Below are 27,814 nucleotides of genomic sequence, written 5' to 3' on the forward strand. Positions count from 1 at the left end.
GCCGGCCCAGCGGCGCGGAAGCTCCAAGTGCCAGCCGCGCGCGCCAATCCGGTTGCATTAAGTTCTGTCACTTTTTGAGCTACATCTTTGAAAAAAAGCTGAACAGCTCGAAGGAATTTGCTTTGAGCCTAGGTCAACAACCGACTCAGCAGTTGGTGATGCTAAGCATGGCGATACTGCAAGGAAGAGGGGCATTTTGGGTGGTTCTTCTGCAAGGGGCTTTCATGTTGCTGTTGTCCAGCAGGCCCGTGGTTCACGCTAGCCTTGCCCGCGCCCAGTCACCAACGGGCGGCAGCAATGGAGATGACGCGACACCGACTATGATCCAGGCATTTATTATTCCGCACAGTCACATGGATGTAGGCTGGATTTACACAGTGCAGGTAATGTTGCGATACGAAACTGGGAGAAATCCACTGCGACACTGCCTGAATGTACATGTACTTTCAACGTCGGCATGTGTAGAAAAGGAGACAGATAGTACATGTAGATAGGCCTACCCCCTGGAACTTGGGAGCGGGGCGGATGTCGGACCCTACAGTTCTGGGGGTTGACAATTAGTCCCAGGCCTAGGCCCCCTAGTATTATTATACTGGGGCAGGGGCTTCGACTTTTGTATCATCATGATCACTAAAAATACACTTAACCCTAACTCCCTAGGGTGTGTGCAAAATCATATCAAAATTTGAGGATTCAGGGTTGTTAGGGTTAATTAAACCTTTTGTGCATTCAGTGTAACTACATTATAACAAAGATGCCCTTCAAGTTCAAGGCACGGGCAATGCACAACCTCCATTGCAAATGGAGCGACAAACAGATCATATCTTTCTTTCTTGTGTATTTTAGAGCCATACTGAACCCAAAAAACCAACATGAATGCAGAAGTATGAGATGCATTCCATATCTTTGCCAAACAGTACCTAAAATGACGAAAATAAATTACTGAAAAGGAATTATATACTTAAAAGTGTGCACTGAAATCTGACAGACTTCCTCTTGTCTATAGGACAGGTAGAATGCGTCAATGGAGGCATGGTAGGCACCATCGATGTCGTTTTTTGGTAGATACTGATATATTATTTTTGTACATTGATATTATCGATATATCGAATTTTATTTATTTTAATTTTCAAGGTATCATAACAGATGTGTAATGCTTATACTGGTAAATTTTTCTAAGGGTACACCCCTACACCATGATGGTGTGATCCAATTCACTTTAGCGACATGTTCCACTTTCCGTATTGCGTAAGTTGCCTACATGGAATGGGATACACGCTCCCGTGCTTTGCGATATCATCAGCACGTGGTCCCAGTCGACGTACGTATGGTTAGCAAATAATTCTCTGTTTTGGAGGATAAATTTTGTGATATTTTCGAGGCAAAGTGTACACGAATTACTGAGTGTGACTGAGATAGGTGACAGTCTATTCTTCAAATGTTGCCGTATGAGCTGCCCAAAGTATAAGCTACAGGGACATTTTTCACACAAGGGTGAGAACCAACATAAGCCGTGGCTTATCGAAAATTACGGTAATGTGATGATGCACTTTCGTATTTTTAGAAAAATTTGTTTCTCAGTAGCGATATTTTTGATATTTTTCAATATCAATGTTTGCAAAGTTTTGATATTTTCGATATTTCTCCAAAATCCGATATTTTCTACATATCGATATTACCAAATAACTAACATTGACGATGTTGATATCAAACCCATATCGATAATATCGATACATCGACGATGCTTAAGGCATGGAGAGTCTTTGCACTCTTTAGGCTGCCTTTCTTCGTCTCCACATCCCCCCTCCAGGAGTTTCACTCCTGCTTAACTTCTCAAGTTTGTTGTACTCAGTGTCCGACCCCTGCAAAAATTTCAAAATAAGTTCAGAAAGTGATTCACATTTTTAATCAATCCCTCCTCCACCTGATTCTCCCCTCCTCCCACAAAAAGGATAAGTAAATAAAATAATGAAAACAAAAATTGTTGAAGTGAAATGTGATTGTCTGCTCTTAGGAGAGCATGGAGGCTTATGCCGCTGATGTCTACACCACAGTGGTTGCCAACTTGGTAAAGGACAGCAAACGTCGCTTTATTGCCGTGGAACAAGAGTTCTTCAGACTTTGGTGGACAACTGTAGCGAGTGATACCCAGAAGGTGGAGTATTTCAGTCATATTTCAGGAGAACTGAACAAATTAATTGCAAGTGCCTGCCAGTGTAAGGCTTGCCTGCACAATTCTTTATGATTAATAACCATAGACCCTTCCTCTGCCAATAAGCTTTTTGTGAGTTACATTTAGTAAAATCTGGTACACTGAGTTATCTGATTGTATAGAAACATAACAATTTGAATTCCCCAGACTAAAGACATTGTTGCTATACCTCGCGATTCGGGGCAAGCTTTTGCATAGCGACCACCATCTCTGGGATGGACTGGTTCCTTTGTGCTGTTCTTATCCATTGATAACAATGTATTACTGCAAGGCATCTCTTATGTAACTAAGCAACAGTGGTTTTAGTATGGCGAATTCAAGTTGTTACGTTCACATGAATATGAGGAACTCAGTGAACCAGATTTTATTCAGATTAAACTCACAAATGACTTATTGAGTGAAGTGGATTGGGCAAAAGTTATGGCTGTGGCTGTGCCTCTGTGGAACACACTGGCTACTCTGGCTAGTGGCTGTGTCTCCGTGGAACACGCTGGCTACTCTGGCTAGTGGCTGTGTCTCCGTGGAACACGCTGGCTACTCTGGCTAGTGGCTGTGTCTTCGTGGAACACGCTGGCTACTCTGGCTAGTGGCTGTGTCTTCGTGGAACACGCTGTCTACTCTGGCTAGTGGCTGTGTCTCGGTGGAACACGCTGGCTACTCTGGCTAGTGGCTGTGTCTCGGTGGAACACGCTGGCTACTCTGGCTAGTGGCTGTGTCTCGGTGGAACACGCTGGCTACTCTGGCTAGTGGCTGTGTCTCCGTGGAACACGCTGGCTACTCTGGCTAGTGGCTGTGTCTCCGTGGAACACGCTGGCTACTCTGGCTAGTGGCTGTGTCTCGGTGGAACACGCTGGCTACTCTGGCTAGTGGCTGTGCCTCTGTGGAACACGCTGGCTACTCTGGCTAGTGGCTGTGTCTCCGTGGAACACGCTGGCTACTCTGGCTAGTGGCTGTGCCTCTGTGGAACACACTGGCTACTCTGGCTAGTGGCTGTGCCTCTGTGGAACACACTGGCTACTCTGGCTAGTGGCTGTGCCTCGGTGGAACACGCTGGCTACTCTGGCTAGTGGCTGTGTCTCCGTGGAACACGCTGGCTACTCTGGCTAGTGGCTGTGTCTCGGTGGAACACGCTGGCTACTCTGGCTAGTGGCTGTGTCTCCGTGGAACACGCTGGCTACTCTGGCTAGTGGCTGTGTCTCCGTGGAACACGCTGGCTACTCTGGCCAGTGGCTGTGTCTCCGTGGAACACGCTGGCTACTCTGGCTAGTGGCTGTGTCTCCGTGGAACACGCTGGCTACTCTGGCTAGTGGCTGTGTCTCCGTGGAACACGCTGGCTACTCTGGCTCGTGGCTGTGTCTCCGTGGAACACGCTGGCTACTCTGGCTAGTGGCTGTGTCTCCGTGGAACACGCTGGCTACTCTGGCTAGTGGCTGTGTCTCGGTGGAACACGCTGGCTACTCTGGCTAGTGGCTGTGTCTCTGTGGAACACGCTGGCTACTCTGGCCAGTGGCTGTGTCTCCGTGGAACACGCTGGCTACTCTGGCTAGTGGCTGTGTCTCCGTGGAACACGCTGGCTACTCTGGCTAGTGGCTGTGTCTCCGTGGAACACGCTGGCTACTCTGGCTCGTGGCTGTGTCTCCGTGGAACACGCTGGCTACTCTGGCTAGTGGCTGTGTCTCGGAACACGCTGGCTACTCTGGCTAGTGGCTGTGTCTCCGTGGAACACGCTGGCTACTCTGGCTAGTGGCTGTGTCTTCGTGGAACACGCTGGCTACTCTGGCTAGTGGCTGTGTCTCGGTGGAACACGCTGGCTACTCTGGCTAGTGGCTGTGCCTCTGTGGAACACACTGGCTACTCTGGCTAGTGGCTGTGTCTCCGTGGAACACGCTGGCTACTCTGGCTAGTGGCTGTGTCTCCGTGGAACACGCTGGCTACTCTGGCTAGTGGCTGTGTCTTCGTGGAACACGCTGGCTACTCTGGCTAGTGGCTGTGTCTCCGTGGAACACGCTGGCTACTCTGGCTAGTGGCTGTGTCTCCGTGGAACACGCTGGCTACTCTGGCTAGTGGCTGTGCCTCTGTGGAACACACTGGCTACTCTGGCTAGTGGCTGTGTCTCCGTGGAACACGCTGGCTACTCTGGCTAGTGGCTGTGTCTCCGTGGAACACTCTGGCTACTCTGGCTAGTGGCTGTGTCTCGGAACACGCTGTCTACTCTGGCTAGTGGCTGTGCCTCCGTGGAACACGCTGGCTACTCTGGCTAGTGGCTGTGCCTCCGTGGAACACGCTGGCTACTCTGGCTAGTGGCTGTGTCTCGGAACACTCTGGCTACTCTGGCTAGTGGCTGTGTCTCGGAACACTCTGGCTACTCTGCCTAGTTGATTCCTTTGCTTCTTTCCTCTATCAGCCTCCATCCTGTTAACATTCTCACCCCCTCATCAACATTGCCGCAATTTGTTTTGCATTCAGAAACAAACTCATCAACTGGTACAGTCTGGTCAGTTGGAGTTCATTATCGGAGGGCAAGTCATGCATGATGAGGCTGTGTCAGAGTATAGCGCCACCATCCAGCAGATGACAGGTCAGTCGTTAGGGTCATCTGGGGGCTTTATGTCTGATGTACATGTAGGAAGCACCTTTTGGTTGCAGATTATGAACATATCTGATGGCCCCCTTCAATGATGGAAAGTGTTGTGTTGGGTTTCGTAGCCACTGTAATGGACCAGGGTTGTTTCATCCAAACTCGTGATTATTTACATTCATCCAGAAAAGTGACACTCTTTGCGTGTTTTTTTTTTCTTCCAGAGGGTCATTCCTTTATCTATGAGACCTTTGGAAAGCGCCCTCGCTTTAGCTGGCATGTAGACCCCTTTGGCGCCTCGTCAGCAACCCCAACTCTCTTTGCCCTGATGGGGGTTTGATGCTCACCTTACGTCCCGCATTGACTATGACATCAAAGAGCAGATGCAGAAAAACAAAGGGCTGCAGTTTATGTGGCGGGCATCACCCTCGCTTGGCGAGAGCCAACAAATCTTTACTCATGTCATGGATCAGTATAGTTACTGGACCCCTGGGACGCCTACCGTTCTCCTTAAAGTAAGTAAGTTACCCACCGCATTACCCTCTACTGCTTACTGCTACAAATGGCAAGTAGACCAGTTCCTAAAATTGTATAAGGTTAAACCAAAGTTCGGAGAAATTCACAAATGGAGTTTAATGTAACACATAAGCTTTGAAGATAGAAGATTGAACCCTTCAGTTCTTGTTCTATAGATAGATAAAATTATTGATCTGTGCCTGCTACTGTCTTGTTAATAAACCTTTAGACACTAATAACATGAATTTCGGACAGCTTACTTTGTGTATATTACATGGAGATTGTAAGCAAGCAAAGAACTAGCTAAACTCCATTGGTAGATCAGCTGAAACAAATGACAGAAATAAAAGTTTCTCTGAACTTTCAAGTATTAGCCATCAGGGCTTCTACTAAAGTATGTTTTCTGTTAGCACATGCTCTCAACTCCAGGATACAATTGTTTACCAGCTGATTTAATGATGTCCATGGATGTATTTAAGGAGATTATAGAATGTATGAACCAGTCTGGGATTCCAACAGCACATGCCCAAAATGAAGCGTATCTGAGGATGCATGGGAGGTTGCCCTGTCAGTGCAACCCTACACTGACTTGCACATGTGCTTTGTTCATGAATGACTTTGCTTTGTTGAATTACTGAACTGGCTCATCGGGTGGTTTTCAAAATTTTTAAGGAAAATGATGCAAATCTCAGGGTGTCTTGGTAACCTTTCTTTTGCAGAACTGGCTTTTACTGGAATGGCTATGCTGTGTTTCCAAAGCCACCACCAGGGGTGTCTTATCCTGACATGAGCCTCCCTGTTACGAATGAAAACATCAAGAAGTATGCTGCCGTCCTTGTTAATAACATCAAGCAGCGAGCAGCCTGGTTCCGGACTCAGCAACTTCTATGGCCTTGGGTAGGTGATATGAAAGCTGCTTTAATTGAAACCAGCATTTGTCTGCACATAATGTTTTTGCATTTCCCTCACAGGCTAGGGCAAACTATTTTAATAAGATAAGAAAAAGCAGACAGCACTATCTTCATTACTGCATGTCCATGCGAACAGTCTGGTATCAGTTCTGTGGATGTAATATTTCCTGTGATTACTGCCTGGGTACTTTACCAATATGGCAGCTACAGACCTCATTTACAAATACCTCCTCCAACAACGAGAATTGGAAAGATCAACTGTCCACAGGATGCCATCTTGCCAGATGTTCATTGATGTTCAATCAGTTAGACATGTATAAATTGTTAAAGTGTCTGGAACCAGTGTCTCAATTTGTTTCTCGACATTGGTTTTTTGGGTGAAGTATGCTAGCATTCAGTTGTTTCTCCCTATCCTGACCCAGGGCTGTGACAAGCAATTCTTCAATGCAACCATCCAGTTTGAGAACATGGACAAGTTGGTGGCTTACATCAATCAGAACGCAAAGAGCCTTGGGGTACAGGTGCAATATGCCACACTGGGGGAGTATTTCCAGGCTGTTCATCAGACAAACTTGACTTGGGCCCTCAAACAGGAAGGAGATTATCTGTCTTATTCCTCAGGTAAGGAAACCGGCCTAGACCTTCCGTTATTTCTTCAGTCTGTAATAAAGGCTTACTGGCTATTTGTATTTGGCATGACACTTCAAAGATTTGAAATTAAAGTTTTGTAAATATTCTAGCATTACCTAAACTATGAATTTTCAAGAAATTATTAACTTCAACGGCTGGCCTTCGGTAAGTAGCCTATTAGTCCTAAACCCTAAATGTTCAGTTAAAGTTGTATATAATTTTGCCGTATTTAGTGCACTTACCATGAATAATAACTAGTAAGCCGTCTTCATTTTTTGTCATTTTACCTTAGAAGATTTAAGTTATCATTTGATTCAGTTTTACAGTACGTGCTTCTTTTCTTTAGTGTTTGGCTCTTGATCACGACAAGTTTTTCCATTTGACTTTGGATGCAGCTGCCAATGCAGCTTGGACAGGCTTTTATACCTCACGGTCAGCCCTGAAGGGCATTGCTCGGCGGGCTCAGTCAACCCTGCATGCTGGAGAAACCCTCTTCAGTATTTACCTCCACCAGCCCAAGCTGAATCGCACCGTCAACACCACAGAAGTCTTGAATAGTCTCCAGGGGCTGCGTTGGGCATCAGCAGAGGTCAGTGTTGGCGTGTTCTGGTTGTCTCAGCCCCCATAATTATGTCCGGTTTTTCTTAATTCATCAGGAGGTTTTGCAGGGCTTTTCAGTGTCGAGGAAAATGCAACCCGGTTACCGGGAGTTGTCTGTCTGTCACAACCACCTGTGGTTCTTACTTTGGCATAAATAGGGAGAGGGGATGGGGGCAAGAAGGGACCCATGCAACTGTCCTGTACCCCCTGCCCCCAGAAAGTGGAGCACAGAAAAGGGCGAAGTACTATTTACTGCCATGGCCAAACCCATTGGGAGTCCCCAGCATAAAGTGGCATCCTTATATCCCCTGAAAGGTGGATCCCAATTAGCATGCCATTCTCACGTGGTCTGGAGGAATAATTGATTTTGATAAGGTAAGTTTAAATCACCCATGGATGTATTACCAATGGAAATCTCAGTAAATGAAAGGTAACTCTTCAGTAATGAAGGGAGGTGAAATAACTCCAGTCATTTTAATAAAAGGATAGGCAATTTTTCTTGTTTACCTTGTTAGGTCCAACACCATGATGGTATCACTGGTACTGATAGTGTGAAGGTGAAGGGCATGTTTGAAGACCACCTAGAGACTGCAGAGAACAAGACCTTGGCCTCTATGAAGAAGGTGTTCCAGGACCTCATCAAGAACCCAGGGCGTGATGAAGAGGAACCTGACATTCTTACCTCAGTGGGTCCTGGACGTATCTTAGGTGAGTTATGGTTGCTTGCAGTAATCCATTTAACCAAAAATAACCTTGGAACATGGTTTGATGGTAGACTAAAGGTGTGACAAATATCTTCAGGAATTACAGTGGTTTTGATCTCCCAAAGAAAAGACGCCTTGCCCATTTCTAAAGTACCATTGCCTGCAGACACGGTGCCACTTCTGCCATTTCCTGTTATGATTTAACTTTTCTTAGAGGTACGTCTGGTTGCAATTTTGTATCTAATGTTTCAGATGTCAACCGTGACAAGCCTTTGGCACCGATCCTAGTCTACAATTCCTTGGGCTGGTCCGTCAAGCGATTAGTACAGACCAGCATTACTGACCCCAATGTGACTGTCATTGATATCCATGGCAGAGATATAGGAAGTCAGGTAACTGTATGAGTGGTAGAAATAAAGGACTGCTTAGAATGGTCCTGCAGTTATATGCTGTTCCCATTGGGTATGCTAGGCTGTGTGCATTGACAGTGAGGATTGGCGTATACTTCAGACAAAAGGGATGAGAATTATTGTGACCTCAGTAGGTGTAATTTCACCTTGAATTTTACTGTTAGTGAAGGAAATCCCTATGATTAACAATTAATTAAAAATGTGAACTGGCCTTGTCTCCACTTTGTGTCCTTAAAAAAAATCCATTCATGTAATTTCGTTCATGTAAAGGGGACATATTTCTTCTTAGCCTCTGAGAGCAGTTCTTAATTTGTGTGTACCCTGTGAGTATATTTCAATTGCATGCGAGGACTCCTGTCTTTAACTTGACCTCTGCCTCTCATTGATTCAGGTCAATCCCCCTCTGGAACCAGGAGGACCATACCACCTCTTTTTTTATGCTCAGTTGGCTCCGCTAAACTTAGACGTGTACTACATCAAGTATAAGACCCATCCCAGTGACACTACAGCCCACCAGGGGAAACTAGAAAGTCTCGGTGCCGTTGCTTGGATATAACACCCTCAAAGGATACCAAACCGATGCAAGGAGCAGATGTCAAGAGCATAAGCAACGATTGCTTTGAAGTGACCTATGATACCACCACAAACATGTTGATGGCTATCACCGACAAGTAGGTTTTTTGTTCTTATTTTTTATATTTAATGTTTATATAAACACAATAGGCCTTTGCAACGATGACAAACCAGAAAGGGCCCACGACCTGCGAGCATTGAAGGCATTGGGCCATAGGAAAGTACACACGTAAACAAAGTCTGGTGTCATCAGCATGGAGGAATATCATAAGTAAAACGACACTGTAGTCACTACAGTTACCAGCAGTCCATTATTCCTTCAAATGAAGTAGCACTACATGCATGATGTGAATCGGTTTATTTTTTAGTGAGTAGGGATTTTTCAGAGACCACAGTTTGTCCACCATCGGACTATTTCTCCTGGATTTCAACAGACAGAGCCTACTGTCTGAAATATTGAGTACACTGGTTTTCCTAAGAACTTCACTCATGAAGGAAGTCCGCATATTGCTACCGAAACTAATGTCTTCTTACTACATCCACCTTGCAAACTTTCAAGTCATATTTCATCATCCTTGTCTTTCAGAAAGAATGGAAAGACCATTCCGATGGAGCAAGTCTTTATGGAGTATTACTCCCATTACAATGCCATGTTTGGACAGACATCTAATCTGTATGTATTCAGACCATGGGGAGCAGGTCCACACACTGCAGGAGAATCAGCCAAGCTGGACATTGTCACTGGACCCTATGTAAATGAAACCAGACAATCCATCTTCAAGTAAGATTTGTTCAGTCTACTTTTGTAATTCTTGTAAGTTTGTTATTTCTTCCCAACTACTGGCTTCTTGTAAAGTGTGATACTACTTTTTCTGCTCCACAAGCTAACCATCCCATCAGTTTTTACAGAACAGGAAGTCTGGACAAACTGCTGATAAATGGGACTTCACAGTTTACCGACCTGGGGTGAAATATTGAATCATTCATTCAACATCCCACTTTCAATTTTGTTTCGTGCTTTTTGCCTGGCAGTATGTACGATCCCAAAAACAGCCGCTTCGTCGTCACTCTTCGCATCTTTGACCTTCCTCACAGCCACAATGATGACATCGTTTGTGGTCACATTGAGCTAGACTTTAAAGTGGGACCTCTGATGCCGAACAAGGAACTTGTCTACAGGTCAGATCGAAAGCTTGTCCGATATGCCTTACATTGAAATCCCAACAGGAGATTCTGACAGTTTTAGTGTGACAAATCTAATTGGTTGCTTACGTGAAGTGATTTTACAGAATTCTCAACCATTTTTATTCATCGTATTCTTTAGCCGTTAAATTCAGAAATTTATTTATTTGGTCTTCTTCGATGAAAAACGCTTGTTTCTTACCAATGTAGCAATGAAATATCAATGGTTCTAAAAGCAATGTGTTTATCTTTTCTCTTTTGCAGGTTTTCTACTAAACTTGACTCGTCAAGAGTTCTATACACCAATGATAATGGTTTCCAAACTATGAAACGTACTTGGAGGCCCAACAAACCAGAACCTGAAGCCCAGGTATGTCTGGCTCGAAAATCAAAAGAGACACGACATGGATGTTGCAAAGACCTTGTGTGGTTCTGAATAAACAAGGAGCTTGTACTTGTTTCGCTCTATGTCCGTATCGATGCAACAGACATAGAGACAAGAGGTAACTGTACAATTTTTTTCCTGACCTTAGAATTACTACCCTCTGGTTAGCACAGCTTACATAGAGTCACCAAAAGATGACATTCGTCTTACTGTAATGGCTGAGCGAAGTCATGGTGTTGGAAGCCTGAATAACGGACAAATGGAGGTAAGACTTCATTAGTGGATCCTAAATTGCACCTCATGCATATTGAAAAGTCTGGCTACTTTTTCATTGGTTGAGGATGCTGTGTAATCCTGTACACAGGCTTCACCAGCTCCTGGAGTTCTGCCAACAGTTTTGCATAGCTGTAAAAGTAACTTTAAAATTGTCTGTCTGCAATTTTAGCTTCATTTTTCTGAACCACTTTTTTGTGCAGTGCAGTAAAGTGCCCGTTTTATTGGACTGATTTGCAGTATCTGAAACACTGTATAGTCAGAAATGCCAAGATAAGAATTGCAATTCTCTGCTAAGCTCCTCTGCTATCGTCTGATATTCCCTCCAGATCTCTCCTTAAGTTTTTGCTGCATATAGGAAGAGAGCATTTGCTTGCCTAGGGGAAGGGCCAGAAAAAATGCTCCAAAGTTCCAGGGCTTAAGCTAATGCAACTGAATTAACCACAGCGTGCCAGGGGCATTTATGAATGTTGACACTGCTGGGATGGGATCTTTTTCATTTTTTTCTGTTTTCAAATTTTTTTTAAAATTCATATCTTCATTTACGACTGTCTGGTTTCTACTCTAATCTGACAGACAACATCTATTGATGCTTGAGTATTTCAGCCAGGCCTGCTGCCTTGTAAAAAGAACCAAGATTGTCAGTGTTACGTAATTTTCTTTTATTCATGAAACTGGCTCAGTGTGCTGCTGACTTCTTTTCAATAGGGGCCAAATTAGCGTACAGCGGTACTGTGTGGCTCAATGCTGGGGTGGTGGAGCGCTTTTGTCCCCGGTGGTAATCTGCTCGCACTGAATGCCCCGACCGTGGTATACTTTTCAAAAAAATGCTGGATTTTCTCCACTGTTGACATTGAACAAATGTTGGTAATTCCCAGCAGCCTGGTCTATTGTTATGAGTACGGTTTTTTGTTACTAAGCCCACTTCCCATTGTCTGATTTTGGAGACCCGGCTTTGCATGTAAAAAACACAAAACTGGGCTCCCTGGCGGCAAGTGGTTAAAAGGAGTTCCAGACTCACTAAAATATGAAATTACTTTTCGAAAATCTGTGAAGTATTAAGAACATTCACAAATGGATTTCCACCTTCATTAGAATTATAAAAGTCTGTAATTGCAATAAGAGAATTTACATTGACATATTGGTGTGTGTGTCTGTGTGTCTTTACATAAATCTGAAAGATCAGCTATCCACAGAATCTTAACCCTTTCAGGTATTTGATAACATTATGTGTTTAGTTAGGAATAGAATCCATTAGCCTTATGAGATATGTCTTGATTGTGATTAATTGGAAATTCCTGACGGTGTATCCACCAACATCAGGTGATGCTACTGCGTCGTCTCATCACCAACTCGGGCTATGACGACAAGAACAACTTGACGCTGGAAGAACCTGAGGTTGCCATGCCAACACTATGGCTGTTGCTAGGCAACCGCACACACTCCAGTGAATTGCAGCGTCGTGCCTGGCTACACCTCGAGAATCCTCCCATCATCATGGCTGTCAATCAGAATCCAGAGGTGTTGCAAAAGAAGTTGAAAGGCAGGATTTTCTCTGATTTTGTGGGAAGTTGTTTAGAGACTTGCTATCTTTTTGGAGAATTGTAAATGTCATTTGGTGGTAAGATTGGCTATTCGAATGAGCAGGTGTTTCTGGACTTTATGTGAATAAGTTTTTAAGTTTCCAAGAAAGAAAATGATTTGACAACCCAACCAGCCTCCATCCTTGGAACAAATTCAGTCAGCACTTATTTTGTTTTTCTTGTCCAGGGAAAAGTCCAAACCCCTTGCCGACAGTTTTGACTGACCTCCCACTCAACGTCCACCTTCTGACCATGAAGATTCCTGGTTGGACCTACAAAACATCCCACAAAGAGCATCTTAGGAGCCTCCAAGCAAGATGTAAGATGCCATAGATATTTTATCCTTCTCAGACAGACCATGGAAAAAAACTTACAGGTACATGTACCCTTCTCCTGTGGGCATGTTTGCAAACAACTTTTCCAATCCTCAAAAATCCACCAAGGAGGAACCCATTCAGTCATCCCGGTCAAAATGTTACTTGTCAAAGATCATCTGGGATAAGGTACGAGCAGTCCATCAAATATTGTGGTAGTTTTACACAGAATGACTAATGAAACTCCCAGAATACAACCTGTTTCTTGCATGAATTCCCCTTCACCTGTACAAAGAGATTACAGTGATGACATCTGGGATGACGATCTAGTGCCGTTGGTACCACTGCTTCCAGTGCTCACACTTACATGAACCACAGATTTGCAAAATTACTTCTACCCTTTGCCAGAGTCACACAGACAAGCATGTACTCTCTCTGCTTTACCCTAGAGAATTTTATTTGTCTGAATAGAAGTTCTATGAACTCGGTTCTTTGCTGGTCCTACACACTTTTAATCTTCATTATGCCCTCACTGACCACTTGACCCTCCATGTAGATAGTGTGTGGTTACCGTGAGTACTTAATGCTCTCCTGTAAGGTACTTCCATACTCTTCTAAGCCAAAGTCCATTTTATGAGCATTCCATGGTAGCTAAACACAGATCGTGGAAGGTTCAGATCAATTTCCTTGACGATTACATCCTCTGCTTACCGGATCACCTGACACTGAGCCTTTTATGTGTTCCCGTTGTCATTTTCAAGGCATTTGATCAAACAAACGGCTGTTCAAACATGAAAACACCCATAGTTTATCACTCGCTGTAGACTAGCGCTGGATTTAGGGAGATGCTGTATGTAATATTAAAGGCTCCAATGTGAATGTGGAAAAATTAAAAGGGATGAATTTTTTCCTGTCTTGGCCGGCCTGATAAGTACATTTCTGAACAGCTAATAGGTAAAGCTTGTTGACACTGCTTGTAAAGTGCTGAGTCTATATATAGTAGCTGTCAAAACAGGGAAGGAGCTTTACACTGTATGTTTCTCATTTAAATTTTTAAGCATAGTATGGAGTAGATGTTTCTAGAAGCTCTTTATTTTCCTTGAACTTTAGGTTTTCATGAGACTTACTTTCACTTTGTGGGAGTCATTTTCTGATTTTCATTTCTAGTACGACAAGGAAGTTATGACAGGAGTGAGGAAGATCCTAATCTGGATCGGATCTTGCTCCGTCTTCAGCATCTGTATGAGAAAGGTGAACACCCGGTGCTCTCCAAACCAGCCACTATTGACCTTGCTGTGAGTACCAGTAGCTTTGTGGATGAACAGTAGAGGGCGCTGTGGCTGAGAATTTATTTAGATTTCCTGATACCCACCAAAATGGCTCAAAACATCTTCATAAATTCTGATACATTTTTGAACACAGAGCACAACTTCTCAATCATCAGCTGCTACCACAACTGAAATAATAAAATCATTCTTTCTGCAAATGAAGAATTTTTTCAAAATAACTTGAGGTTTATTTCATTTGACGAACTTAGCGCGACAGCGTAGTGTAAGTCACCAGCACTGCTCCATGGCAAAATGTTTTATGTCAAGCTTTCAAATTATGAGAGTAACCATAGTTCTGCTGGTACCTGAGTCTGAGAAATGCCTGTATTATCCACGTAACTTCTTGGATTGGTTAATTTTCGTGGTTTTTACTTCCATTTCTACATACTGGAAAAAGTGTACAATATCTTCCACTTCTTTGTACCTTATGTTTTTTCCTGACTTTTCTTTTCATGCTTCAGTCATAAACCTTTTTCTTCAAACTCCTAGCAGTCCATGTGGACTACATTAACATTCCACCAACCATCCAGTTTGTTATTAATTATTCCAACAATGAATCATTCAGTCTGGCATTCCATCGATGATTTGCAGAATATCTAAATAAACAATGATTCAGTTTGCTTGTTTGCAAATTCATCAAGTGAGAGATTTATTGTTGTTAACCAGGTCACCAGGTAGTTCACTCAGGATCTGCTACTTGTCCCTCCTCTCCTCAATCATTTTATCGGGCTTGTTCCCTAAAGCATTTTGAGTGATATTTTTGACCTCCTATGTCTAGGGAATTAAAGGCAAGCAATCCATTTTGTTCTGAAAAAATAAAAATCTGTAATACCAAATTTGTTTGCGTCGAAGAATAATTAAAGAGAAAACTATTACTGAACAAAAATACCATTTTAACAAAATACACTATTCAGGATGATTTATATATTTGAATAAATTCTTAATACAGAGCTATGGTAGTAATTCAGTTAAATTAATATTTTTTATTTTCGTAAAAGTATTTTTACATATTTAAAATGCTGAGCTGAAACCATCCCTTATGGCTATTGACTTACATTGTTCCTGTTAATTTCCATCTTTTATTACATGCTGTTGATTGCTAATGTTACAACTGAAAATGTCTTTACAGGTCTATTCTAGTTTATTTAAAATGGAACATTTTCCCAACTTATTCCTCATGTTGATGGAGCAAGTTACAATATTTTTGTTATGATCTCTGATTACCTTAGAAATTCCTGTCTCCTTTGGGTACCATCGCCAGCATTAGTGAGAGGAGCCTGACAGCTATCTGGCAAGCTGATCAGGTCAAACGCTGGACCTGGAAGGTCAAAGATGACCCAAGTGCTAGCCAACAGTTCAACAATTCTGGAGCAGGTGAGCTATGTTTCAATTACATGCAATAGGGGATAAATCAAATGAAACGCTTCTGTTCCTTTCAGCTCGCTGTTTATACAACTCTCTCTCCTATTCTTTTCAGCAATGTCGGAGTAATTTTGTTATTTTGTTTCTATGCATTTGTTGTTGCCATTATTCATCATTATGCAAGTCAAATACTTGTAGTTTGGATGCATTTCTGGTTCACTTTGAAAAGTTTACTTGAATTTTCTGTCAAATGCAGCAACGCCAAGGGCTAGAAATACAACCATATTCACCCTGAATCCACAAGAAATCAAGACTTTCTTTATCACTCTGCAGAAGACAGAAGCTTAAGGTATTTATTGGCTGGAATGTACTAACCTCTCCACCTTAATGAGATCATGTGCACCCTTTACAAATAGTCTTCTACTAATTGATCTGCACATTGAAATTGGAAGAAGTTTGGTTTTTTTAATGGTAGACTGTTTATTTAACAAGATTTATTTTTACAATTACAGTCTTCTCTTGATACAAAGAACACCTGTTACAACAAAGTTCTATTTAAAAGAACAGATTTGAGGATCCCAAATTCTGAAATTCTCTGTGTTTTCTTTGTTTTCCCACTCCTTTTTGAAACAAAGTCCTGGTTAAAACCAAGTGATTCGTCTGGTTCCTGTAACTTTTTTGTAAAGTAGACATTGTATTGTTGCATATCCAGTGCATGGCTTGGCCAAAGGTTTTACTATGGGCAGCCATTGGGGCAAAAAAGACAAATATTATAAATAAAACCAAGTAATATAAATATACATAGAGAAATGTCATACAAACGAAAAAATAAACATAAATGAAAAATACAATCACATACGATAAATATAAATACAAACGAAACATATAAATTCACCAGACAAATATGAATGAGAAAAGTATAAAGAGAAACGACGAATATATAAATTTGTATTTCTTGGTTTTATTTATTATTTTCGTTTTGTCTTTCTTGTCCCAATGGCCGCCCATATTTTACTGATCGATTGTGAATGCCTTAAAGAAGTGAAATGCAGATGTGTTGATATTGCAGGTGTTACTTTCTTGTGTAGATAAACTTTATTGGGCGTGCTTCTTAAAAAGAGTCTTGAAGCCCATTAAAAAAAGCATTAAATATTTTCCTCTTAAAGCTGATGGCTTACTTTTTTCATTGAACACTCACCTGGTGTCATAGAATTTTCTATGTGTTACTACAGGCTGCAGGATTTACCGTGTAGCTTGTCTGAAGCTCTCTAGAAATGTGTCCACAAAATGTGAATTCTGACCACATTCAGGAGTTGCAGTTAGCTCATAAATTAGAGAAAGCTGAAAGTTCTTTTGCTCTTGCCCTGTTTCTATTCGAGTAACACTATAACATGAAATATTAGAATTAGGGCGATGTTTTCTTCTGACGAAAGAGTATTTTTGGTAAAGAAAGGCTTCATACATGCTTGTCAACATTAAATGTGTGAGAGTTTTACTAAGTTTGCTGTATGTTGAAGCGATTTCATTGTATACATTTCTCAGCTGTTTTCTCATCCTTATGTTTTTGGTTGCCTGGTTGTCTTTCATAATCTGCTGATATTCTTGACGTTACTATTCAAGTAGATAAAATGATTATCTTGAAACATTCTGATTCTAAAAAGCCCTTGAAAATGCACCAGAGAATATGTTTCCTAATAACAATTGTAGTAATGTAATACGGCCGTTTTACAATAGGGCGCCTCCAAGAGTTTGCAACGCGTTGGCCATTCACAACGCTCAAAAGTTGTCGACCCCTTCTAAACGCGCTTTGGGTCGACAACTTTCGCACATTGTGATTGGCGAACACGTTGCAATCTCTTGGTGAAACGGCGGTATTGTTGAGTGATACCCCAGAAACATCACTAGTTATTTAGATAACCATGAAAATAGCAATTATTCTTTCTAAGAAGAAATACTTGATGGTGTCAATAGTGCCTCCCCAGGAGTGCGTAATATGCTTTGGCTACACAGTAAACGTGTACCCAGGTGTCAGAAAGTACCTTCGCATTGTACAGATGTGCTTTGCTTCTTTAACAACGGTTTTTTCCATTTTACACATAAAAAACACACAATGATATGATCCACATCAGATCTGAAACAAATACATTATTGTGAGATATGAAATGCGTGGAGAATGATAAATGTCTCAAAAGTAGAGCCTTTTAGACAGTTTTGTTCCAAACTTTGGCTTTTTGTAACTTTTCGAAAAAAGTTATTTTGGCACTTTGTCCCAATTCCTAAACTAAAACTTCTTGAGTAAATATCATACAAAGTGCTAAGGAGTGTGTCCCTCAAGACTCTTATCGATAAGGTATTCCCCACTTTGTGTTTGTGTGCAATTATAATTGTGAAAATAATGTGGATGATATTTTAAAATGTGCATCTTTGGAACACGTAATTAGAATACAATTAAATCTTTTGACCCTACGTGTGCATTTATTATAGTTAAGATTGTGTTTCTTCACAGATGTTGTCCATAACATTCTCACAGAATCCGTCACCGTTGTCATATCTTTTGTTCTGAATTTCCCTGCCACTCAGCGTGCGTATTACTTGCCTGATGCTGTTTCGTCCCACTGTGCTGCCATTTTCTCTCACCGAGGTGTCACACAGAGTCACTTTGCACCGGATCCGGTTGAAGAGCCGTCGGAACTGACTCTGATACTGTTCATTCAATATCCCATACACCACAGGATTCAAGGCGGCATTAGCGTAGGTTATAATGAACACAGTTGTCAGCTGGTACGATTGAATGATCTGGTTCTCGTAGTCAGCCGTGTAGGCCAAGATGAAAACAGTCACGGGACCCCACATGAGTACAAAGAGGACTACCATAGCGATCAGCATCCGTAGGACGCGAGCCTCCTTGTGGACATGGGCCGCAGCCCGAACTGAGCTGATACGGGTCCTGGGAGCCGATTCCATGTGGTTTCGCATCCGCTGGACGCTGGAGGAGAACTTCTTCATGATGGCCCGATAGTTCCTCGTGATGATGGGTCAGTGGAATGATGAACACCAGGAAGATGTTGATGCATGCGTAAATCAACAACATGTAATGAGGACCAGGTGCATCCACTGAACAGACGATCACTCTCCGGAGGACATTCTTGGACTTGTCCCTTGATTGCAGATTCAACCGTCCTGAAGAACACTGCAAGAGGACTGGTGAAAAATATGGCTCCGATCCACACCAGCACCACACGGACCAGTGTGCCTTTGAGTGTAGATCGCCGGCCTGGCAGCTTGACGATTGTTTGGTAGCGATCGACGCTGATCAGAACCATAGTCCACGCACAGACAATGCCACTCATGAACTCGATGGCTGTCGCTAAGTGGCAAAGTGCGTCACCAACCACCCAGTCGCCTGTCACCTGCGTTGTCATTACCAGGGGGACCAAGATGGAAAAGGTAAGGTTAGACACAGCCAAGTTGGTAATAAAGAGATTGGTCACTTGGCGAATGGCCTTGAAACGGACGAAGAAGGAGATGACCAGGGTGTTGCCGCCCAAGGACATGACGAATAGGAACCCAAGGATGATGTTGACGAGGATGTGGCTGTCTTTCCAAGCTCTGTCAAACTCGGAGAAGAACGTGAAGAAAGTCTTGTTGGTTTCGTGTTCCACAACATAAGATATGCCCATTTTTTTTACTTTAGACATCAAAATCTGCAAGAAGACAGGTCACAAGAAACTAACGATTAATAGATGTCCGCCTTCGCACCTTTCCTCAACCTGTAGATGTTAACTGATGGTACTCCGTCTAAAGAGACACCAGTCTTTGAAATTAGCACCGATTTTCGGTAAAGTCGGGTAATATATTTGTTCAAAAGATATTCTAGAGCGAGAGATAGAGTGGATCACAGAATTCATCTTTTAAGTCTTGAGGCAGAGATATTGATTGGATTCTGTCAATATTAACCTCAGATGAGTCATGCCATTTACACAATTTCTCAATCTGTACTTTTGGTATTTCTGTCCTTCTGTCTTTTCTCAAATCTGTGTCTGAATTAGCTGTAGTTTCTTATTACCACCCCTATAGTTTTTAATGAGTCAGGTCGGTATTTCAACAACGCATGCTCAGGACAAGGCTATTCGGCATAGCTGGGCGCTCGCGCGATAGTCTGTCCTATCAGCGCAGCCATAAAGACCTCGGCTTTTTGAAATGCCGAACTGGTGCATACTGTATCTACATCAAGTCCAAGTCATTGTCACGCATGGAGTAAGCACTTATCCAGTTTACTTCAGTTGCAAACGCCTGCATTTTTTTATAAAGACAAGCCACTAAAAGCATTCACTCGTCTTGAAGTACTTCTTGGTGAAGCGTCGATAGTGACGGAGGAAGAAGATGTACATTAGAATTGGTTAGAATTGTTGACTTTGGTTTGATAAACGGGACTTGCCTTGTCACCCCACAATACTCTGAAGAGCTCTAAGTTCGACCATTTCTTTCTGAGTTCGAGCGGCTGTGGACTGAACATTCCAGGGCAGTAGTGAATAGTTTTATTTATCGGTGACCCGTATGCCTGGTAGAAATGACTCCTTAGATGGTAAAAAATTGCACGGTACCCTGAAATCATTTCACATTTTACTAACCCAACCAGAACGTACAAAAGAAATGAGAGAAATCATTCAGTACACGTCAAAGGCTGCTTATAATGCGAGGTCTCAGTTTCAATGTATTTTTGTTCACGAGGCGTTCCACTCCCATTAAAATGATTTTCGAAATAAAAACTTCAGATTCTTGGATTTCAATCTTTACACATTCTCCTTTTATGATTGCTGTGCTTCTCCGCATGGCAATGTTGATGGGAGGGCGCCATAATGTGCATTTCGTTTGTTTTGTACATGCACAAAACTTCAACAGCGATTTTATGTCTCACGGCCACAGTCAAAACGCCAAGGAGATGGCCATAATACTCTCTATCTCCAGCGATTTTCGCCCCGGCCCCTGATCTGTCTCGGTCGTGAAACTATTAGATTGGAAACGAGCATCTCTCCCAAATCTAGGCGTCGCTGAGACGAGCACGTTTGGTAAACTCTTCCTCACTTTTCCATTTTTATGGAATCTCATTCGTAAAAAAGCACGTGATTGTTTGGAATGCTTTGAGTATTAAACCCTCTGGGTTATCGTTGACTCGGGCCAGCACAAGGTAATTATATCAAACTACGTAACCAGTCTGGTTCGTTTTCTCTTCACCGAAATGGTCCAAGGTCCCTTCTGACGTCATAACGCTATGTGTTTTTGCCTTGCAGTCGCGCGATGCGGAAAACCATAACTTCATACGTATACGCCCGGGTGCATTTTTTTTTACAAAATTAGAGTATATAGAATGGTTGCATTGTTTCTTTCCAAAATGGCTTTGTTACGTATAGCGGTACATGAAACAACTATCCAACGAATTTTTCATATCTATAAGGCTTAGGATAGAAGCCCAAATAGTTAAATTTTGGAGGAAAAATGCTGGTCATTTAGTCTGTTTTATTTCTGTTAAACACTCCTAGTTAAGCAGAGTGATTTAAACCTAGTGTTGGCACCATTCTATTACTGAAAAGCCTACAACCAGCACGACCTATGTCAGAGCACACCAAACAGCGATGCACTTGTTTTTCCTCTCGTTACCGGACCTACATCCGACCCTGGGGAAAGAGCGAGCCTCGTGTTATTTTGAGACATTTAGCAGTCAATTTTCCGCGTAGTCTTTGGACCCCTGACGTCAGATATATTTCCCTCTGAAGGAGAGTGTTTTGCAGGGCCCCACTTGAGATATCTTGGCAACTGGTGAAATGTCGCTTTCATCCGCCTGGCTTGCCACATATGTAACTTCCCGAAGTGCCGTCCAGGGAAAATGCTCATGTTGTTTGTACTCTATAGCGAAAGATATTTATATCAACTACTTGTGGGCATTGCATTGGCGTGTACCATCTTTGCTGCGTTGCTTAAAGGGGCCACTGATTGCATTTTCCCAGGTTTTTAACAGAAATTCAGGATTTTGCGTACTTATCATTATAGAATTATATAGAATTATTGGAGGACGTGCGTGTGCTCTTGCATAAAATCATTGAAGTGTATTTTTTTTTACAGCACATAAACAATCCTTCCTTGCTATTTGATTTCTTTTTGGCAGTTTTATAGGAAAGGGTTAAATCACTGGCCTGCAGGACCCTTGTGAATCTTTGAGGAAACACGGAGCAATCCAGATTCAGATTTGGAACAAAAACATGCAGTTTATTCGGAGGAATTGTGGGTTGAGAACCCAATCCATTCCAACCAGGACTCGTTGGAAGCTGAAACAGAGGTAAACATCTCTGTAGGCTCAAGCAGTGCAGCTTAATTTTGAAAGCATTCACGAACTCGACGGTCATGGAGGACCCCGGCTACATTATGCATAGTGATCAGCTCTCCTTAGCTTGGCATAGAACAAACCCAGGAAGGCCGAGTCCATTTAACCTACTGGACGCGCTTTGATTGACTGCCTGAAAATGCAGTATCATGACCGGCAACTCTTTCTGATGTCACGCACCTGAACCCTTCCCACGAATGAGCTACATAATTGAGTTACCACTCCAAAATAGAAGAGTCAATCAAAATAAACACTATCTTGAAGGCTGATAGGGCGAAAAGCATTTGAATTGTTAATTATTGTTTATCAGAATTGCCCTTCCAGTACGCCAAATCTTCGGCATCGATTCACCTGCCGAAATTATTGTAGAATTCTTATTATTTCTGAATAGTAATGATGCGGTGTTTGGAATAATGAAACATTTCAAGAGCCGCGCCCGTGTCTGTGCTCCAGCTGTCTTCATGAAATTTTCAGAGGAAATAAATATCGTTAAATTTTTCTGATTCTGCCTGAATGACTCCTTATTTTAACTACCATTCATTGTTCTTCAAAACATTAAATGCCACGGTCATTCGCAAACCACGCCGAGTCCGTTTTGACCTCTAAAGCAAGCACTGTTGTGCCTGGATTAATTTGTGAGTTTCCTGTTCCGCAACTAAGTTCAGCAAGCATGAAAAGAAACAAATTAAAGCAAAAATTCGTAGCTTCGTTGGATTGCGGACCGGCAAGAATGAATCATGCTCCGTATGTGCGTGCACATTCACTCACTTGCAAGTAGATTCCCCGGTTTCTATGTACTTAACCAATTAATCGTAACGGTACTGTTACTGGTTTTCCAATGGGATCGACGCCAATGGGATCTACGCCATTGTCAATCGGACGTTTATAACTGCTGGAGGTTACTTGGATCTGATCTAATCAATTATAACTACACAGTTTATTTAGAGAGTACTTCAAGAACACAGTTGTGCTTACTTTTTGTAATTCATGACAGACGAGTAAATAGTTTCCTTTCCCTGCACAGACGGAATTTAGTTCAAAGAGTCATACGCTCTAGTTTAATTTTACTTAACTGAAGGGAATGTATATTTCGAAGAATAGACAGCCATTTTGAATAATGCACAAATATAACTACGTATAACGTTTCATTCAACCTGTATTTGAGGTGGTTGATATTATTAAAGATCACCGATTGTAAACTTTCATTTTAACTTTTTGACATCATAATTCGTGCAGCTAGATTTTCCCATACTTCATGTACGGTTTGATATCATTTTGAGCCCAAATGGCAAATTCAAACGGGCCAAAAATGATTCCGAATATAGGAAGTCGCAGGTGGCTTTACCGTGCTCGAGTTTATCTTATTCGTGGTTTTCAACATGCAAACTTTCAAGATGTACTGATTGATGTTTGGCATTAAGTCAAACATGATATTACCTTTGGAGTTCGAGAACTAAACAAAGTCCATAACCGAATGACCCATTTGATAAGATGAGTAGTATTGAAGAGCATTAAATGTCTGATAAGCAAATTTGTGTGAAGTTCCGCTAAAAGAAGAGAGCTCGTCTGTAAACAGTTTCATTGCTAAGCATTTTCAGATAATGACCTTAACTGTGAAGTATACTGTACATGTACACTGCGTAAACGTGTAGTGACATAGACTCGTCAGGCGGCTCTTGGGCCCAGTTACCACATTAAAAGGCTGAAGTACCTTACTATACCAAAGAGCTAATTGAAGCTAGAACGAACTGAGCGTGTACTTATTCATTATGTTTGAGTGACTTGTAATTTGACACTGCTTTAAGCGCGCAAATCACAGAAAAGTTTGGTCAAGTGAAGCAAGGGAACCGTACCCCACAAATCATTAATATAGCACAATAATTGCAAGAGCTTTTGCACTCACCAAACAAGAAGGAAATGTAGTCACCAACCACTAGCGACAGCATGAAGGTAGGAAACAAGAAGACAGGATCGTTTCGCAGTTGCGGTTACAGAAAGATGTACCAGCGGCGAAGTATAGGATGCGAAGCTTGCATCCTCCCTGCATTGACGTAAGTGCTTTTACGGAACTTGATAGTCAATGTATCATCGTGGAATGAAATAAGAGGTTATGTTATCACGCCACTGCATTTTTGTATGTAGACGAACCAGAGGGATAGTATTGACTCAAGACGTTGTTAAATCGATTCCTGCAAGAGGGCGCTCATGTCACCAACCACCTGCGTTAGCTGACGCCAGAGGCGGAGATTCTAACTGGATCCATAAGTTCTGTACACGAGTACTTCTTGCTCACTGACGATGAAAAGAGGGCGGACCAACTGTCAAACACCACTGGTGCCGCACACTCGATGTCCACCCGCGCGAAAACGCAAAAGATTTACGAAATAGAGCCTGAAATAGAGCCTGAAAGTTAGGCCTGAAGGTCTCGCAGCGAGCTTTGGAACCCTCGGGCTGTCCGCCTTTTGGGATTTTACATGGGCCGTCCTGTCACGTTCGATAATTTTTGGAAGAATGATTCCCAACTCAAACCACCCCATAAAACACTCATATTTACATTTTAGCTTTGTTTTCCTCAAGTAATATTTCAGAAAAGTCATCTGGAGATGGGTAAAAAACGAATTTCATTAACGACCTTTCACTTCCGGTGGTATCGTAACCACGTCCCCTTTTTCATGCACGTTTGTTTTCACTCCTCGGGCCGGGCTTCTGTGAAAACGAGATTGTACAACGTTGCAAAGATTTACCTACCTGCAATCGATGGGTTCCGGATTCCAGTGAGTTGACATGACGCAGTTCTTGTCAGCAAGGGTTAGATAAAATATTAGAATCCTTCGTAAAGGTAGACTACTGCTTGAAATTTATTACTTTATAAATTATAAAAGTGTATAAAATCTTTTGATCTGTTTTATTTCGGCATTTAACGACTGACGACTGTAAAATTCCAAACCGTAAATGTTCCTCTGGGTATGAGACTTCCGCATGCACTGTACACTGTACATGTGTTAATAGAATTTCGAAAGTGATAGGTCAATTTTTGGAAGGATATTTCTCTTTTAGGTCAGGTGATTTTTCAGTTTCTATAAACTGATATACTTGCAAATATCTTCCAAAGCCGTCTTTCTAAGTTGGATTTTTTTGAGTAACTTAACGAAAAAAATGTTCTAAATTGTACAATTTGTGCACTTATTTTTCCTATTCAAGGGTTTCGGAAGCGCGCCATCAGGGGTCAACTTTCAGGCTCTATTACTGGGAGCTCCTGCTGGGAATGCGTACGACCAGAAATGCCTACCCAAATCGTAATGTTGTTTGGTGGACGCACCCTTCTCGCTGACACACGCACGAAGTCATTACAATGCGATTTTTTTAATGGCTTGAACAGACGCCTCAAATACATAATCCTTCAATATCAAGTCTTCTATCGACTAAAGACGCACTTAAAGGTAAAGAAAGTCTGGACGACATTCGAAAGTTCTGTCTTTTTTTCTTTATCACTCATAATCAGCGTAACAAATCTTTCAGTATTGAAACGCGTAAGCTGCTTTTCCATGCGTCTTTTTCTTCATGCAACATAACAATAGGCTTACACTTTTTTAAAAGATATTTTCAACTAGACCATTAATGCTTACACAATGTTTCATAAAAGGCGTATGAGATTTAAAAAGTGTTTTTGGTGTGATGAATGTAGTAAATTAGTGTGAAGTATGCCGAAAGGTTACTGATCATAATTAGAACCTTTATGTAAAGGTTAACATTTTGAACAATTAATTTACAATAAAATCTTGACAATGTAACATTCTATATAGGTCTATATGTGTCTATTTATGTGCGTGTTAATTGTGCATACTGAGAGTAATGCTAACATATACTGAGTTGCTTGTTAATGTCATTGGTAGTGTAAATACTCGTAGAATTATTACCCAAGAAGGATTCCCTCAAATCTTTAATTGCAGTCTTGTGTTAGTGTTTGTCTTGGGGTGTTGGTCGTGGGTCGTATTTAGCATAAATGTGACGTCATAAATACTGCGTTTGAGTTATTTATTGTACGTGTAATATTGAAGTTTCAAAATTGCATCTTCGTATACAGACAAAGAAAATCCTACATACATCACAATATGTTACTTATCAGAGGCATCACAATGACCGAACTTATTTGATATTTAAATAAACAACCCCTTGTACTTTTCACATTACATCTCATGACGTCACTGCTTTACTAGCCACATACAGCAAGAGGGCGCTAAATCTACTCGTAGCTGGGTCAGATGTATTCGGCCATGACTGGAAATAACGCGTATCTATGGGAAATATGATTTACCAGCTAAAGACGCCAAAAGGCAAGCGTGTATACATGTAATTGTTTTGAGCCCCATTAGATTTCACTTGAAATGCAATACAATACGTGTGTTTTACCACACTGACATGGCAAACAGTATCAAGTTGATTTTATAAGTTAGTTTACGATTTATATGTGTAAATAAACTTTAAACTGGATTCAAAATGAGGCACAAGTGAACCTGATGGTAGTAAAGACAAGTACAGGTTATAAAAAGCAAATCTTAAACGGTATCGATGTTATATACGATCATACATGTACGATTAGACTCTTTGCAGACGTTGAAGTGGTGATTAGCTTCGATATCAGTTCTTCGGATGTTTCGAGTTCAAGCATAGACTTCGTGCGATACAAATCACTACAACTCAGCGCAACGCCGCTTGGTGTGAGTGAATGACAAGAAGTTTGATTGACATGTACAATACTGGTATAGGGATGAATGTGAAAGCCTGTTGGTGTACCTGTGGGTAAATTTAACATCCAATGCAGTCCCAGAATCGATTACCAAGACGACGAACCTTTGCTTGGACTAGGGCAATGCACATAGATATCACAGCCAGACCAAAAAGCGCGTAGACCATGCAAACGAAGAATGCATCTTCCTTGTACAGCATCATAGGAACGTAGTCCCCAAATCCGATTGTTGTCAGGGTGATGAAAGTGAAGTAGAGAGCTTCTCCATAGGACCAATCCTCGATGCCTGCCATCAAGAATGCTCCCGCGCACATGTAGCCCGTTATGATAGCTACAACGAGTAACACCGGAGCTTCCAATTCGTCTTCCACGCTGGATGTTACCCCATGGCCCGCCTCCACTCCATGCTGGGTCGTCACCACAGACAGCTCAGCCATCGACCCCATCCTTCTCGCCCTTCTCCTCCTGAACCTCTTTTGCCTGGCTTGTCTTGCGCTTGGAGGACGACTTGGCGGCTTCATAGGACTCGCTCTTGCGCCTGGTCCCACAGGGGCACATAGCCCGCTTAATGGGCTGCCCTAGATGAAGAATCTTGCAGAGAGTCAAGATAAGACGGGCCAGGAAGCTACCTATTCCTCCCATGTAGAGCATGGTGAGTGGGATGCCAAATATCGAGTAAATCACGCAGAATACCTTCCCTTCAACGGTCACCGGAACCACGTCACCGTAACCTAAAGAATATCAGGAGAAAAGAGAGATCTCTTCTGCAATATTCTTGTGTCCATAGATAAAATCTTCAAATGCAGACACATCAGTATAAACAAAAAGACGACACTTAGCTTTTTAATAATCATTTACACTCGAATCCTGTGCTATAGGATTACACAACAGTCACATCGGAAGTGGCCCTGGAAAAAGTAGCGCCAGGTAAAATCGATTCAATTTTGTATGTCTTTAGTAACTTAGAACATAATTTTGTAAGAGGCGGGAGAGATAGCGCGAACCCTTTTCTCTTTAGCAAAAATGTGTAATCGTTTTAATTGTCTTTAAATGACTGTTTCTCCTCTTTTGAGGGGAGAGGGTTGTAAACAACACAAGCAGATTCCCCACGATCATCATTATTCTTG

The 27,814-nt window shown here is 42.0% G+C and overlaps 2 protein-coding genes and 1 pseudogene across 3 annotated transcripts; 1 reads left to right on the forward strand and 2 right to left on the reverse strand.

The window, feature by feature from the left end:
• Positions 1-18,035, forward strand: man2b2 (mannosidase alpha class 2B member 2). Its single transcript, XM_022224993.2, is given in 22 exon segments — positions 1-383; positions 2,015-2,155; positions 4,679-4,790; positions 5,015-5,121; positions 5,123-5,281; positions 5,283-5,305; positions 6,026-6,203; positions 6,640-6,838; positions 7,243-7,436; positions 7,963-8,155; positions 8,404-8,543; positions 8,953-9,106; positions 9,109-9,232; positions 9,721-9,915; positions 10,167-10,313; positions 10,581-10,686; positions 10,850-10,966; positions 12,298-12,517; positions 12,745-12,876; positions 14,039-14,166; positions 15,429-15,573; positions 15,818-18,035. Coding segments are annotated over 22 exon segments (3,231 nt in total). The 5' UTR covers positions 1-158; the 3' UTR covers positions 15,910-18,035.
• Positions 16,017-24,067, reverse strand: LOC147795247 (neuropeptide Y receptor type 2-like; annotated as a pseudogene). Its single transcript, XR_015424048.1, has 2 exons — positions 23,844-24,067; positions 16,017-19,265 (listed from the first exon to the last, which is right to left on the reverse strand). The product of XR_015424048.1 is annotated as a neuropeptide Y receptor type 2-like (transcript).
• Positions 24,068-25,444: 1,377 nt separating this feature from the next.
• LOC147795248 (TWiK family of potassium channels protein 7-like) lies at positions 25,445-27,422 on the reverse strand (the record flags this gene model as incomplete). Its single annotated transcript, XM_087132165.1, is given in 2 exon segments — positions 25,445-27,130; positions 27,132-27,422. Coding segments are annotated over 2 exon segments (675 nt in total), but the record flags the coding sequence as incomplete, so codon positions are not given.
• Positions 27,423-27,814: the final 392 nt, after the last annotated feature.

This window comes from Acanthaster planci, unplaced genomic scaffold (genome assembly GCF_054643075.1).
Source record: "Acanthaster planci isolate LZ-2023a unplaced genomic scaffold, COTS_SCS Contig110, whole genome shotgun sequence".
In the NCBI taxonomy this organism is placed as follows: domain Eukaryota; kingdom Metazoa; phylum Echinodermata; class Asteroidea; order Valvatida; family Acanthasteridae; genus Acanthaster; species Acanthaster planci.